A 15578-nucleotide genomic window follows, 5' to 3' on the forward strand; every position below is an offset into this window, starting at 1 on the left:
TTAGGTAGAGTAGACTGAAAAGACGACATCTAAAATATGTAATGGACAGCATTAGTTTACTGAAAGATCCCAGATTGGAAAATCTCCCTCTGTGACTCTTGGTGCACCTCCATGCATCCTGCCCACTTTTGTCCTAAGGGTAGGATATCATCTCAGGTCTAACCAATGGCTGTATGTAATTAATATTTGCTCCTTTCTAATTTTGTGCAGGCGAGGTTCATAAATAAGATTTGCTCAACTTTGTAGAAAGTATGGCAGTAATATAAACAAAGGTAGTCACAGAAAACCTCAGCAGTCCTTTTGAAAAGCGTACAGCTTGCTCGTTAATAAATTGAGTTGAGTTGACCTATTCCATGGAATAGATCTGTATTCTAACTCATATATTTTAGAGCTCTTCAAAAGAGACCTTTGTTTAATTGTGACAAAAACATAGTGATAATCAGTAACATATAAAGAATCTGGGTTAGTGATGTGGCATCACTGATTCTTTCCAGTCATAATATACTTAGGAAAAGGTCACAATTACTATCCCGACACAAGAGATAAATGATATGTTCTGAATTGTGTTAATAATAAAAATGCTAATGTTTCCTCACAATAGAAATTGGTTGTCCCAGATTAACTTATTGGAAATAAATACCTTTATCCCATTTAATGGTAAAAACTAGGAAATATGAACTAGAATGCCAAGCACAAAATATAGATTACAAATAGTTAAAGAGTAATTCTACCCATCAGTCAAGAGCTAAGAAGCAAGCACTACTCAACATATTAAATAGTCATTTGTAAATTAGTGAAGTATTCTAATTCTAGTTCCTGGTAAATTATCATGTTATGTGTAGAAACTATTACAAACAGTATTTTGGAAAGCCTGTTATTTAGCCAAATTATTACAAATTTTAGATCATGCCTAATAAGATGCCAAATTGTATACCATAATTAAATTTTTAATGTTAGGGTTTTACATTCTGAAATTAAATCTCTTATCTGAAAGCTTTTTGTTTTATCAGCAGCAGCTTCAAATAGTGACCCAAATAAGGCAGCATATCAGCTCCTATATTAGGCCCCAAAGACCATCAGTAAATTGTGTGGAGCTTTTAGTTCAAGGCAATGAATAAACAGCACAAGATGAGCTGTTCCTCTCCCCATCCCTGTGCACATATTTGGTTCTAAATATTGCTCTAAAAAGTGTTTCTCCAAAATTTTAATTCATCGTAAATGGTAGAATATTTTGGTAAAGCACAGTTGTAGATTAAAAAATGTCTATGAGTTCTTGACATTTATTTTCTATGAAAACACAGTTTTACTAAGACCAGTTTCCAATAAAACTCCATTTTCATATGGATTTGGAAAGTAGATTCCATCAATTAGTATTTCTCGAAGTACAAATGCCTTATATCTTATGATTATATAGGATGGTTTTCTGTCCTGTCCGCCATTGTTATAATGTTATTTCACTTGGTTTCTATCTGCTATAAACCCCAGATACTTAAAATTCCTATACGTTTTCAACAAATATTAATCACATCGATGAAAAACAACATACCAGAAGTTCAGATTTTTCAGTTATACTTTTGTTTTTAATGTGCAGTCACCTCCAAATCATTTTCCTGATTCTGCCACTGTTTTACTCTGGGTACCTACTAGAATACCATTTGCCTATTTCAACTTCCCCTATATAAAATACTCACTTAAAAGTGTATTATTCTGTAAGTGCCAAACTCTCATCAGTAAAATCCTATATGCATCAATATAAAGTGCTACGAAAAAGTAGAAACCAGTGTAGTAGCAACCCATTGATGTGTAAAAAGATAGTGACAGGCCTCCAACAGATGGGCCTTAAACCATAGTAGACAGATGGTGATAGGAAATCCTAGATTAAGAGTTACAATATAAAGAACCTTTCCACTCTCTAGCAATTCAAAGGGGTTATCTCACTTCTGTACTGCTAGGCCACAATGAAGAGTATCGTGTATATATACTAGTCTATGTAGGTTCCATTTTTTTTGGTGGTTTGTTTTTTGTCAGCCAAGGAAAACTACTCACAGCAAGTCAGTGCTGCCTCCTTTGAGTGGCTTGTCAACATGAGTATGTGCGAACAGTGGAGTTGTCTAACCTCTGCAGTCTTGATGAAGGAACTGCAAACGGAGAAAAGGGCTTTAGAGGGACTTGGATGACTTGAGTACAAAATTTCAGATGAGAAAGATTTATTTTCCCTGCATAAAGGGATCTGAACATATTAATAGACCTTCTTTCTCTCAGATAGAAGCCACTCATATTCCTTTTCTCAAGACAAGCTACTAAAGAAAATTTATTCCAATGTGATTCACCTGAGCTTTCAAGTTGTGTATTCCTCCTTAGATGAAATCTGTTAACAAGAACAGTTCCCCTGGGTGCTCCTGTTTTTGAAGCAAAGATTGCTCTTGGAGAATTCAGTATGATGGATTGTCTTCCCCTCCAATACTGAAAAGCTTCTATACTCATTTTAATCATGTTAAATTGCTCATGAATTTTGTTAATGTGTTCCATAATAGTAACAACTTAGAAGAAATATAGATCAAAGATCATGGAATATAGATCAAAGATCATGGTTTATAATGGAACTTATTTTAAGGGCCATGATAACTATCACCTTGACAAGAAATAATAATTCTAGATGAGTGTCTCAATAAAGAGAGTGGGACTTTTTTGTTTAATGCTTACCAGACAGACATAACTTTGTGACTACAACTTCAAATTTGTCTCTCCTCCAGAATGGCTGTCTTCCTTTGTGAAGTATATAACACAAGTCTAATGTCCACAGAAGGAAATACTAATTGGGAAATTACTGTCGGTTTTGTGTTTGTTTAATTCTCTTCTCACGTTGTGCTTGTTTATTTAAGGCCTTCTGCCTTGGTCATAGATGAGAATATCTGATGAGTCTGAGTTTTTAAGATGAAATAGAAAACTTGCAATATTCAAGCATGTAGGGTGACAGTGGAGTTAATTTCCATTTATTAAGGACCTTTAGTCCAAATCCATCCTCTAAACAAATTATTTACTTGGTGACTAGAAGAGTAAAGAAACACAAATCATGCAGATGTTTTTCTTCCTAGATGTGGACATTAGCCAAAATTGTCCTTTTTAGGATATTTTAAATTATTTTTAAAATATGAATAAAGTGCCATGAGTTCATGCATTAGCAGAGTATGGTCTGATGAAAGCAAAGTAAACTTCAAGCAGAGCAAACCAACTTAAGAAAAGAATCAATTCTAGAAAGCTATGCAAGATCAGAGAATGATAGCATTTGCTAAACAAGCTTTTTACTTTATAAGCAGAAATGCAAAACTACTGTACCATCCGTTGTCATTTTCCTTGACTGCCCCGATGTTGTGGTTAACCTAAATCCAGCCGGTAATGTTTCTGAGGACCCAGGCATCATGCTGATTCCATGTACTTCACGGGGAGGAAACTGCCTTCTCCAGGTCGACCCACGCCTGAAATTCTTGTCATCGCTCTGCCAGTACAGAGATACAACTTGATGTAATGAAAACAAGTAAACTAGTCCAGGTGCTTAAAACATGTAACACTGATTATTTACATTCAGTCTGTAAAGTATACATACGGAATATTATACTTTATTTCAAGGGTTATATTGATTCCAAAATGAGAATGCAGGATATGTGAAATAGAAATGTTTTTATTAAAAAGTTCATATGGGGCTTCCCTGGTGGCACAGTGGTTGAGAGTCCGCCTGCCGATGCAGGGGATGCGGGTTCGTGCCCCAGTCTGGGAAGATCCCACATGCCGCGGAGCGGCTAGGCCCGTGAGGCATGGCCGCTGAGCCTGCGCGTCCGGAGCCTGTGCTCCGCAATGGGAGAGGCCACAACAGTGAGAGGCCCGCATACCGCAAAAAAAAAAAAAAAAAAAAAGTTCATATGATTTCGAATCTAAAACATATATGAAAGTAAAATCTTTGAAAATTTAAAATAAAACCCCAAAGTTTTTCCAAAAAGAATATTGGGTATACTTTGTTGCACTTCATGCCAACTGTTTTTATGTTATGAGATGATATACTTAGTTGAATAAGTATTGGGTAAACACTATTTGATTCACACACTTGATTAATTCATGAATTTTGCTTTTATGTATACAAGATATGTGTTATGGGAAATCTATATTTGATACAGCCTGTCTCATATGGGATACGATAATTTATATTCTGTGTAAGAAACTAAATTTGTCATTTGCTAGATTTCAGCTGATACAGAATTAACTTGTAGTTTGTTGAAAAACCTATGCAAATGGTCACCTTCCTTTTAATACATGAGCTCATTAGATGCCACTAAAAGCATAATGTAACTCTGGTTGCTGTTTTACAATGTAATTCTTGTTGCTGATTCTATTGTATCTTAATTGCATAAAATCTTCCCTCTCTGTGCATACACATTGTACCTGCAGACAAACAATTATTTTCTCTGAATTGGTAAGCAACAGTATGTAATTTACCATTTGACTGATATTCTTTGTTTCTAATCTAAGGAAAATATTAATCATTCTACATAGACCTTATCTTCTTATATCACTAAGTTTTTCATCTAAGAAAGGACTGTCTACTCCCTAAAATTATAGTTAAATATGTGTGGTTGACTCTGTTAGCTCAGGTGACTTCATGTGGGCATAGAGAATATAGATAGATATTCAGCCTAAATTATTGTTATAAATAAGAAACACTATAAAGTATTCTTCATCATAGACTACTAATTTAAGTAGCATACAAGGTTAATCTGGGGAAAATAAAATCATTTATGTAATTACATTTATCCATTTTTCTTTTAGAATCCTTATTATTAATATATAAATTTTGTTTAGATTTGATAGCCATTTTACACTTTAAGAGATTTCTGCTACTCTTCTCAGCTGCTGCATTTTACTTTGCCTTAGACCTCCAAATGTTTATAAATGGAAAAAAGAAGCAGAATTTCACAGTTGTGGCCTCTCTGACTTCTTGAATCTTGGAGAAGTTGTTGCATGAACATAAATTTTCTTCAGTCCTATAAAACATTACATTACATTGTAGGAATATACAGCTCCTATAATGTGTGAGATAAGGGCTCACACATATGCCAGTAAGTTGAGAATTTAAATCATGATTCCTTAACTTCTGTTCTTTCAACATAGTGTTACTGCAGAAAGTTAATGGGAACTATAAGCAACAACATCATAGGAAAAGAGGAGAGGAGAGGAGATTGAAAGATATGCTCTCAACTGAGGATATCCTCTGTCTGTAGCAGCACATGAACACTTCTCAAATCATTTCAGTGGAATCTAAATGCGATCAGCCCCAGAAACAAGTCTATTCTGGCTCCAGCTAAGTTGTTTAGATATTTTTGTTCACAATCAAAAAACAAAACCAAAATCAAACAAAGAAACAAAAAACTGAGACAAAAGTGACTAGAGGGTTTGAATGATAAAATCGTGCTTTTTTAGTAATAAAAAGAGGCAGCATATTTTAAAGGCAGATAATAACATTCCATTTAGGCCTTTCAACTTGTTCATTACTTTTAAGCAACACTAGAACCCACATAGACTTGTGTCTCTGACTGGACCTCTACTTCAGGTCAGTCTGCATTTTAGAATCTAACGATATGACAGATCTTTAATAATTTTTATTAAAATTATTTTTCCAACTTTTAAGTAAGGATAATAATTGTATTTAAAAGTGTGTATGTATTTATGCAGACTATCTTTTTGATTAAACAAGAATAAGGATTAAAAGCAGATACAAACTACTATATATAAAATACATAACAAGGCTATACTGTACAACACAGGAACCTATATTCAATATCCTGTAATAAACCATAATGGACATAAAAAGAAATTGAGTTATTTGTAGTGAGGTGGGTGGACCTAGAGTCTGTCATACAGAGTGAAGTAAGTCAGAAAGAGAAAAATACTGTATGCTAACACATATATATGGAGTCTAAAAAAAAAACCAAAATGGCCATGAAGAACCTAGGGGCAAGGAGGGAATAAAGATGCAAACCTACTAGAGAATGGCCTTTGTGACCACCTAGAGGGGTGGGATAGGGAGGGTGGGAGGGAGGGAGATGAAAGAGGGAAGAGATATGGGGATATGTGTATATGTATAACTGATTCACTTTGTTATAAAGCAGAAACTAACACACCATTGTAAAGCAATTATACTCCAATAAAGATGTTAAAAAAAAGGAAAGACTCATCAAATGACTCATCAAATAGAGGATATCAATAGACAGAAATTATACACATATATGATGTATTATATATATGATATATATATTATATATATACAGAGAAAGAGAGCGAGAATCTAACGGAAATTCTGGAATTGAAATGTGAAATAACTGAAATTGAAAATTCACTAGAAGGGGCTTCCCTGGTGGCGCAGTGGTTGAGAATCTGCCTGCCAATGCAGGGGACACAGGTTCGAGCCCTGGTCTGGGAAGATCCCACATGCCACGGAGCAACTAGGCCCGTGAGCCACAACTACTGAGCCTGTGCAACTGGAGCCCGTGCTCTGCAACAAGAGAGGCCGCGATAGTGAGAGGCCTGTGCACCACGATGAAGAGTGGCCCCCCCCGCTCGCCGCAACTAGAGAAAGCCCTCGCACAGAAACGAAGATCCAACACAGCCAAAAATAAATAAATAAATAAAAGCCATTTCTGGAAAAAAAAATTCACTAGAGAGGTTCAATAGCATCTTTGAGCTGGAAGAATAAAGAATCAGCAAACTTGAAGATACAGCAATTGAGATTATTCAGTCTAAAGAACAGAAAGAAAAAAAATGAAAAATGAACAGAGCCTCAGATACCCATGGAACATCTTTGAACACACAATATACACTTAATGGGAATTCCAGAAGAGGAGTGAATTAGGCAGAAAAACATATTTGAAGAAATAATAGTCCAAAAATTCAAAAATTTGATGAAAAACATTAATTTACACATCCAAAGTCCAAGTAGACATCATAGTAAAACTGTTAAAAGAAAGCGGAAATCTTGAACATGAGAGAAATTGATGTATCATACAAGGGAACCACAATAAAATTAACAGCTAATTTTGTATCAGAAACAATGGAGGCCAGAAGGAATGAGATGGCATATTCAAAGTGCTGAAAGAAAAAAATCCTGTCAATCAAGAAGTCTTTGTCCAATAAAAGTATCCTTCAACAATGAAGGTGAAATAAAGACACTCCCAGACAAACAAAGAGTGAGAATTTGTTGCTAACAGGCCTGCCTTATAAAAAATACTAAAGGAAGTTCTTCAGGGTAAAAGGAAAGGATACCTGACAGTAAACTGAATCCACATGAAGAAATAAAGAGCAAAAGGCAATTATATAGGTAAATACAAAGACACTATAAACATATTTTTCTCTTGTATTCTCTTAACTGAGTTAAAAAACAATTGTCAGGTTTATAACATAAAGAGGGAATAGAGTTATATTGGAGAAAGGAAAGGACACTGGACAGTAACTTGAATCCACAGAAGAAAATGAAAAGAACCAGAAATGATAAATATGTGGTTTAATATTAAAAATTCTATAAATATATTTTTTCTCCCCTTAAATTTTTAAAAAGACATATGAAACAATAATTATAACACTATTATTGGATTTATAACACATATGGATGTAATATATATGACAATAATAGCACAAAGGGTAAGGGAGGGAATTGAGCTATATTGGAGCAAAGTGTTGATAATTTATTAGAATTGAGTTAGTATTAATCTGAAGTATATTGTGATAAATTACATATAATCTCTAGAACAAACAGACTAGTAACTCAAAAATATAATAAATCACAAAGGAATTAAAATGTACATTAGAAAAGTATTTAACACAAAAGAAGACAGTAAAGGAAGAACAGAAGCACAACAAGAACAAAAGACATGAAGCATATAGAAAAAAATAAAATTGCACAGAGAAATCCAACCATATCAATAATTACTCTAAATATAAATAACTTAAACATTCAGACTAAATGTGAATGACTTAAACATTATCACACCAGATTAAAAAAACAAGATTCAATTATACACTCCCTACAAGAGACATTTTAGATGCATAGACACAAATAGGTTGAAAGCAAAAGAATGAAAAAATATACATCATGCAAACAGTAACCACAAGTGAGGTAAAATGTCTATACCAATATTAAATAAAATAGACTTTAAGACCAAGAAATATACTAAAGACAGATATTTTATAATGATAAAAGGGTCAATTCATCAAAATGATATAATTATGTGCACCTAACAACAGAGTCCCAAAATACATGAAACAACGCCTGACAGAACTGAAGGGAGAAATAGAGAATTCCACAATAGTAGCTAGAAAGACAACCTACTGAACAGGAGAAAATATTTGCAAATGATATGACTGATAAGGGGTTAATATCCAAAATATATAAATAGCTCATATAACTCGACAACAAAAAGAAACAACCCAATTAAAAAATGGGCAGAAGACGTGAATAGACATTTTTCCAAAGAGGACATTCAGATGGTCAGCAGACTTGTGAAAAGATGCTCAACATCATTAATCATCAGAGAAATGCAAATTAATACCATAATGAGATATCACTTCACACCTGTCAGAATGGCTGTCATCAAAAAGAACACAAATAAGAAATGCTGGAGGGGATGTGGCAAAAAGGGAACCCTTGTACACTGTTGGTGGGAACGTAAATTGCTGCAGCCATTGTGGAAATCAGTATGGAGGTTTCTCAAAAAACTAAAAGTAGAACTACCACGTGACCCAGCAATTCCACTCCTCGGTATATATCCGAAAATAATGAAAACACTAATTCAAAAAGATACATGCACCCCAATGTTCATAGCAGCATTATTTACAATTGCCAAGATATGGAAGCAACCTAAGTGTTCATCAATAGATGAATGGATAAAAAAGATGTTGCATGTATATATACTATGGAATACTAAGCCATAAAAAAGAATGAAATTTTGCCATTTGCAGCAACATGGATGGACTCGGAGGGTATTATGCTAAGTGAAATAATTATGTCAGAGAAAGACAAATACTATATGATATCACTTATATGTGAAATTAAAAAAAAAGCAAACTAGTGAATATAACAAAAAAAGAAACAGATTCACAGATATAGCGAACAAACTAGTGGTTACCAGTGGGGAGAGGGAAGGGTGGAGGGGTAAAATAGGGTTGGGGCTTAAGAGGTACAATCTATAATGTATAAAATAGCTACAAGGATATGTTGAACAACACGGGGAATATAGCCAATTTTTTATAATAATTATAAATGGAGTATAACCTTTAAAAATTGAGAATCACTATGTTGTACACTATAACATATAATATTGTATATCAACTATACTTCAATAAAAAATTTTTTGAATTAAAAAAAATTTTAAGTGTACTTGTACTGTCCCAGGTCCCTTTTGAATGACAATGACAGACAAAGACTTACTTCATCCAGTCGCCGTTCAGTTCCCAGAGCCAGGAGGTTATTGTATTCCCTTTCGAGAATCTGCCTTGCCTGTCGAGATCAGATTAGAGTTAACATCATTGAAGTCACCTTTTACTTGAAAAATCATAGCGATTATATTTACCTGAGAAAACATTCCAATAACCTGTTTTATTTACAGGGGTCTCATTTTTTTCATCCTCCATATCTATAAGCCATTGTAAATTTTAACTATAAACACAAGGAAGGGCAATTTTCTTTAGTCTGTGGACAGTAGAGACAGCCTCACATAAACGTCTGAGGTCAAAGGGTTTGACCTCACTCTGTTACTTTATTCCAATTGAATATTTTATGTAAACTTTGAAATATATAAAAATGAAATAAAAAGTAAAGTTAGACTGCCACATTTTTATCAAGTCTATGCAGGTAGTTCTCAAACCTGGCCAATCATCATCATCTGGGGAAACTAAATGATTAGGGTTCCTGTGTCCTATCTCTTGATATCTGATTTCTTAGGCTTGTGATGTAGATTGCACGTTTTATTTTAAATTTTTAAGGAACTCCAGCAATTCAAATAATTATCCAGACTTGGGAATCAATGGCACACCCAGAGCTGAGTGTCTGTAAAATTCAGACATGTAAATAGAAATGGCTGCCCCTCAGGCAGAGACTAAAGGCCATCTGTCAGAGAGATTGTTTGGGGGAATCTGGCATTCAGGTGGGAGGTTGGACCACATAACTTCTAAATCCCTTTCTACTTAATTTTATGATTTTGTTTTGGCTAGAAATCCAGTAGCTTGAAATTAAAGTCCCAGTGACATATTATCAAAGGTTGAACTAGCTCCCATTAGGAATCATGAATACACAGCCGACTTTTTTTTCCTAAAAGTTTACTTTGTCCTTACATAAGCCAGGACACAGTGCAACTACAGCACAAAGGGGCTTGCCTGGGTGTTCTGTGTTGGAATCTGTAGTAATAAAGCTAAGCTGCTGTAGTCAAAGTTCTCATCCAGGGCTATAAGTGAGCCATGCACACCACTTTCAAGAATATTATTTGCATATTCTCGAAGTCCAATTGCTTGTATCCAGCGAATAACTCGATCATTGCTCCACACCAACACATCTAGAAAAAGAGGTGCATCATTTTAGGCTGCAGTATTTTGCATAGTAAATAAAAACTGCTGGCTGAAATGAGCCACAGGCGTCTGGCCAAGTCAGCATTTATGCTGGCTTCTTTATCCACTCCCTAGTGCAGCTGGCTCCTTGTGTTACATATATTTACCATTCTAATAACTAACCCTTTCTACTTTTAGCCCAGAAAACAATTTGTGATTTTAAGAGTGTTTGTTATCACTGAAATGAGAGCATTTCCATCACATGGAACATCATGTCTCAAAGTGTTTCTTGTTTTCATTCTGGAGTTCTAGGGGTCTGTCTGAAGTTCAATGCTTTTACCACCAGATGGGGACATTTCTTATTTGTGTCCATATACAGCTCTTCAGTCAAGAGAGCAAGATGACAATCTAAAATGGTTCTTCATCAGAGTATTTTTAAACTACTACCTAACTATTGTGTATAGGCTAGAAGAAACTTTTTTTTTCCATCTGAAGCAATAAGTCAGAGAACAGAATAGTAAGAGAACAGGCACTCAATAGTTTGATACTTACCCTACTATTTTGTCAATCCATTATTTCTCCAACACATACTAATCCAAAAATCAACCACTTTCAAGTCATAAGTTGTTTTTCCTTTTAGGTTGAAACTCAATATTTTACTAAGGTACAAAACACTTTGAATTTTATTTTCTAAAACTAAAACCTTTAGAGAAAAATGTCATATATACCTTTTTAGACCAAAACATATCAAAGTATATTTTATCCTTTTTCCATTCCTTCTCATTATAAGTTGACATAATACTACATAATAGCCAGCAAAACAGTCAGAAGGACCAGAATGTTCCATTGAAAAGAAAGAATTTTGAGGAACTTAAGGGGAAATAAGAAAAGAATTAAGCCTTTTTTTCTAATCCTTAAGGGGAAATGAGAAAATTATTAAAACTTTTTTTCTAAAAAAAGAAAACTTTTTTTCATTTCTAGAAAGGGAAATTAAATGCATAATTTACTAGTACAGTAAAAGTAAGTTTTTCTATTAATTTTTTTTTTCTTTCAGAATGAAATTTATACCTTATCCAGAAAAAGTATAAAGAATACTTTGGGAACTATTCTTCAACTTCAACTGTTCATTTCCCCAATTTAAATTGTCTGCAAAAATCTTATTAGTATTTTCTTCTTTGTGTGTGTGTGTGTGTGGGGAGAATATTTATATATTAAGTTTTTCAAAAGCATTAATAATTTGTCCTAATGCATTAATTTATAACCAATTCAGATTTTCTTGTGTATAACATCAAAGCAATAAAGTGATACATCAGCACCAGAGGTCCCCTCATGTCCTTTCTCAGTTATTATCCTCACCTCAACAATAACCAATATTCTGACTATGCTCACGCCAGATTAATTTTGCCTGATTTTTTAGTGTCTTATAAATGCTGTCGTACAATATGTATCTTCACTCAATATAGGGTTCACCCATGCTATGGCAAATAGCAGTAGCTTGTTTATTTAGTATTCCATTGTATGATTATGTCACAATTTATCCCTTCTACTGTTGATGGAAATTTGGGTGGATTCTACTGTGGTTATTAAGAATAGTGCTGCTTTGGGGCTTCCCTGGTGGCGCAGTGGTTGGGGGTCTGCCTGCCAATGCAGGGGACACGGGTTCGTGCCCCGGTCTGGGAAGATCCCACATGCCGCGGAGCGGCTGGGCCCGTGAGCCATGGCCACTGAGCCTGCGCGTCCGGAGCCTGTGCTCTGCAACGGGAGAGGCCACAGCAGTGCGAGGCCCGCGTACCGCAAAAAAAAAAAAAAAAAAAAAAAAAAAAATCCACCAGTATCTTTTCAACTATTGCTTCTTCCTCATTCTCTCTTACCTCTCTTTCTGGGATTCCAATTACACCTATACTAGACTCCTCCCTGTGTCCAGTGTCTCTAATAATCTGTTTTGTATCACTCATCCTTTTGTTCTCCTTTTCACGTTTCAGGCCAGATATTTTCAACTGATATATCTTTTATTTCATTATTAGTTCCAGTTTAAACTTTCTGCTTCTTAAAATTTCCACTTAATCATTTCTTAACATACTGATTCTAGCTATTTATTAAAAATTTTCCATTTTGTCACCTATTTTCTTAACACATTAACCACAATTGTTTTAAAGTCCATGTCTGAAAAAAAATCATCCAGGGTCACTTGTGGATATATTTCTATTTTCTGTTTTATTCCTTTTGGTTTTCCTCATTTTGCCTCAATATTTGACATGTTTTATATATATATATATATATACATATATATATGTATATATATATGTGTGTGTGTGTGTTTGTGTGTATATATAATCCCTGACTTTGTGACTGAAAAATGCCTCAAGAGGAACGTTGCATAAAGTGTCAGGCTTACTTATTTCCTGTTTTTCCAGGTTCTTGGTTCCTCAAGGCCTGGCAGCTTTGGCACCTCTAAATTACAATGTTCCCTCCCCTGTTCTGTAAGACAGGGAAAAGCAGCAGAGAATATCAGGCTTACCTCTCAACACATTTCTCTTTTTCTCAAGATCATGGCCTCTCAAGGCTCAGGTGTCTTAGTTGCTTTCTGCTGCCTTCAAACAGCTGTTTATTGATTGATCTAGTTTTTCTACTTGTTCTTGGTTGAAGATTGATCTGATTTAATGTATTCCATTATAGTCAGAAGTGGAAATTCCTCAGATTAATTTGTACTCTTTCTGTCTCTACCAATCCATGGTGGTAGTAAAGCATTTGCATATGAATCTGGAAGGTATATATACCTCACATACCTCTACTTAACTCCTATTGTGGCTTGAACCATCTTATTTCAAAAGAAAGGCCCTAAGTCTCTCTTTGGATTTAGTTTAATGAGAAACATGTGAGGAAAGACTCAAAATGCCCACTTTCCACAATCGCATTACTATATCCTGCTCCAGCCAAAGAATGAATTTCTTCAGGAAGTAGGCTGTTTATTGTCTCCCTCAGAGTTTCAGCTCTTTCTTTCCCCATGTCTTCAGCAAAGCAAAGGACTTAGGTAATAATCCTTACTATCTATGGAAATTTTATATTATATATATATATTCACTGGGTCTCCCTGGTCAGTCCTAAAGTATATGTTTTCCTCTGAGCATTCATTAATTTTTCCATTGAGGCATTAGACTCAGAAAACAGGATGTAAGTTGGTTGGTATTATATTTTGGTTACATTAGTCAGCTGCTGTTGATAGCAACTGATTAGTTCTAACTACTGGTTATACCACACTTGTACTTCAAAAGTTGGGTAGGTATGTATGGTATGTATGGTTGGCAGTAACAGTTCTCCAATTATTTTTACTAAATGCAACATTTAAAAAACTAATGGGACAATAGTTCAACAAAAATGTCGAGTTTTCTTTACACTAAATGGATTTGTAAATAGGAAGTATTTGTTCTTTTCTGGAGCTGAATTTGTATTTTGATAGTCTATGACATATTTTGTAGTTACCATATTTCTGTAAATATACGTCTACCAAAAATTCCATTGCCATACCTGTAGTTATTCATGAAATAATAAGCATAAAATAATCCATTTATTAACAAGGTAAAGGTAAATAAGACACTAATACCGAATTCTCTTCTTCAGAACAACATAGTTTTGTTTTTTTTTTCATTTTGTAAATCAGATCCCTTTCTATAAATCTGTTTCCAAGCAAAATTTATGCTCTGACTTTAAAGCTTTGTAAGGATCCTCTTGACCTAAACAATAAATGTCTAGAGATCAGTGTTGACTGTTTCCTGGCAACAAATTAAATGCTTATAGATTCTTGATATTCACATGGTCTCACTTCAGAAATCTGTTCATTAAGGTCAAGGTTAATTAACACTTCAGATAATAACAGAGACCCCTAGTCACAGTCAAGAGTTATTCCTGTAAATATCATCAGATCAGTTACAGGAAACGGGCTATTTATGATCTCACTCACAGCTACATCACACATGGTGTTGCCTGTGTATAATCATAGTGAATCCTGGCAGTTTTTCTCAGAGCTACACTCTAACTAGCAATTGCCAAATACTAATATAATATTTGATGTAGTGCCAAATCATCTGTCTATATAAGAAGCATTTCATGTGATGAGACCAAGCATAATAAAATCTAATTGGAAAAAATACTTCAAAAAAGAAAACCAGAAACGGGTATCCCACGGGTAAAATCTATTTGTGTGCTAAAACATCTTCTGTTAGGTCAAGCACAGACTTCCTTCTGGTGTCTTTCTTTGGCCAATTAGTCCCCAAATTTCAATTCAACTGAACAGCAGTGCTCTAAAAACAACTTGCAATTTCCTGGGTCCCCAAAATAAAATGAAATCAAATAACCCAATTTTGATAATGGAAGAACACTTTCTTGCTCCTAGGTAATGAGTCAAATGAAGTGTTACAAGAAACCCATTGTGTGTCTGTCTACTCTCCAATGAACCATATATAGAAAAATACTTTTAATCAATCACCTTCACAGGCATTCAAACCCATTCCACTCTAACTAATGTACTGTCCAAGAACTACCAAAGATAAAAGTGATTTCTGACAATATTTATCACAAATGAAAACTACAGAAGTCTAAGATAGGTGATCTGAAAGAATAAAACAGTGCTAAACTTTAATATGGGGAGGAAGGGTAACGTGTAATATAGACTATTTTCATGTCTAAGGTAAGCCCTAAAGGCAGTGAAGATGACAATAAACAGACTCGTGCCTAACTTTGAACAATTAATGTACAAACACTTACTGAATTTGATGAAATGCTTCCATATATCAACTCCTGGGTAATGGTAAACAGAAATATAAGGAGTTTATTTTGCTTCTACTCAAAATTTTCTTCAAAGAATTTGAGGCTTTTTTCCATTAAAAAGTATAAATAGACATAAAAGGGCTTATGATTTTTGCCCAAAAATGTCCCGTAGATATTTATATCTTATACCTAATCATTAAATTTTCCTTCAACAACAACAATAATAAAAATAA

The 15578-nt window shown here is 34.4% G+C and overlaps 1 protein-coding gene across 16 annotated transcripts in view; it reads right to left on the reverse strand.

Annotated features, from left to right (window-relative positions):
• Window positions 1–15578, reverse strand: part of PPFIA2 (PTPRF interacting protein alpha 2) — a gene marked incomplete at both ends in the record, with an annotated part of 446629 nt that continues 431051 nt past the window's right edge. For 14 of the 16 annotated variants that reach the window (XM_079715013.1, XM_079715017.1, XM_079715014.1 and 11 more), the window contains 4 exons: window positions 2080–2138; window positions 3337–3496; window positions 9470–9538; window positions 10414–10589. In XM_079715013.1, the coding sequence (XP_079571139.1) occupies window positions 2080–2138; window positions 3337–3496; window positions 9470–9538; window positions 10414–10589 (464 nt within the window). Of the gene's footprint in view, window positions 30–2079; window positions 2139–3336; window positions 3497–9469; window positions 9539–10413; window positions 10590–15578 lie in introns of those variants that run through there. The other 2 variants (XM_079715018.1, XM_079715015.1) reach the window with 1 other exon arrangement.

Source organism: Hyperoodon ampullatus (assembly GCF_949752795.1).
Source record: "Hyperoodon ampullatus genome assembly, chromosome: 11".
Taxonomy (NCBI): domain Eukaryota; kingdom Metazoa; phylum Chordata; class Mammalia; order Artiodactyla; family Ziphiidae; genus Hyperoodon; species Hyperoodon ampullatus.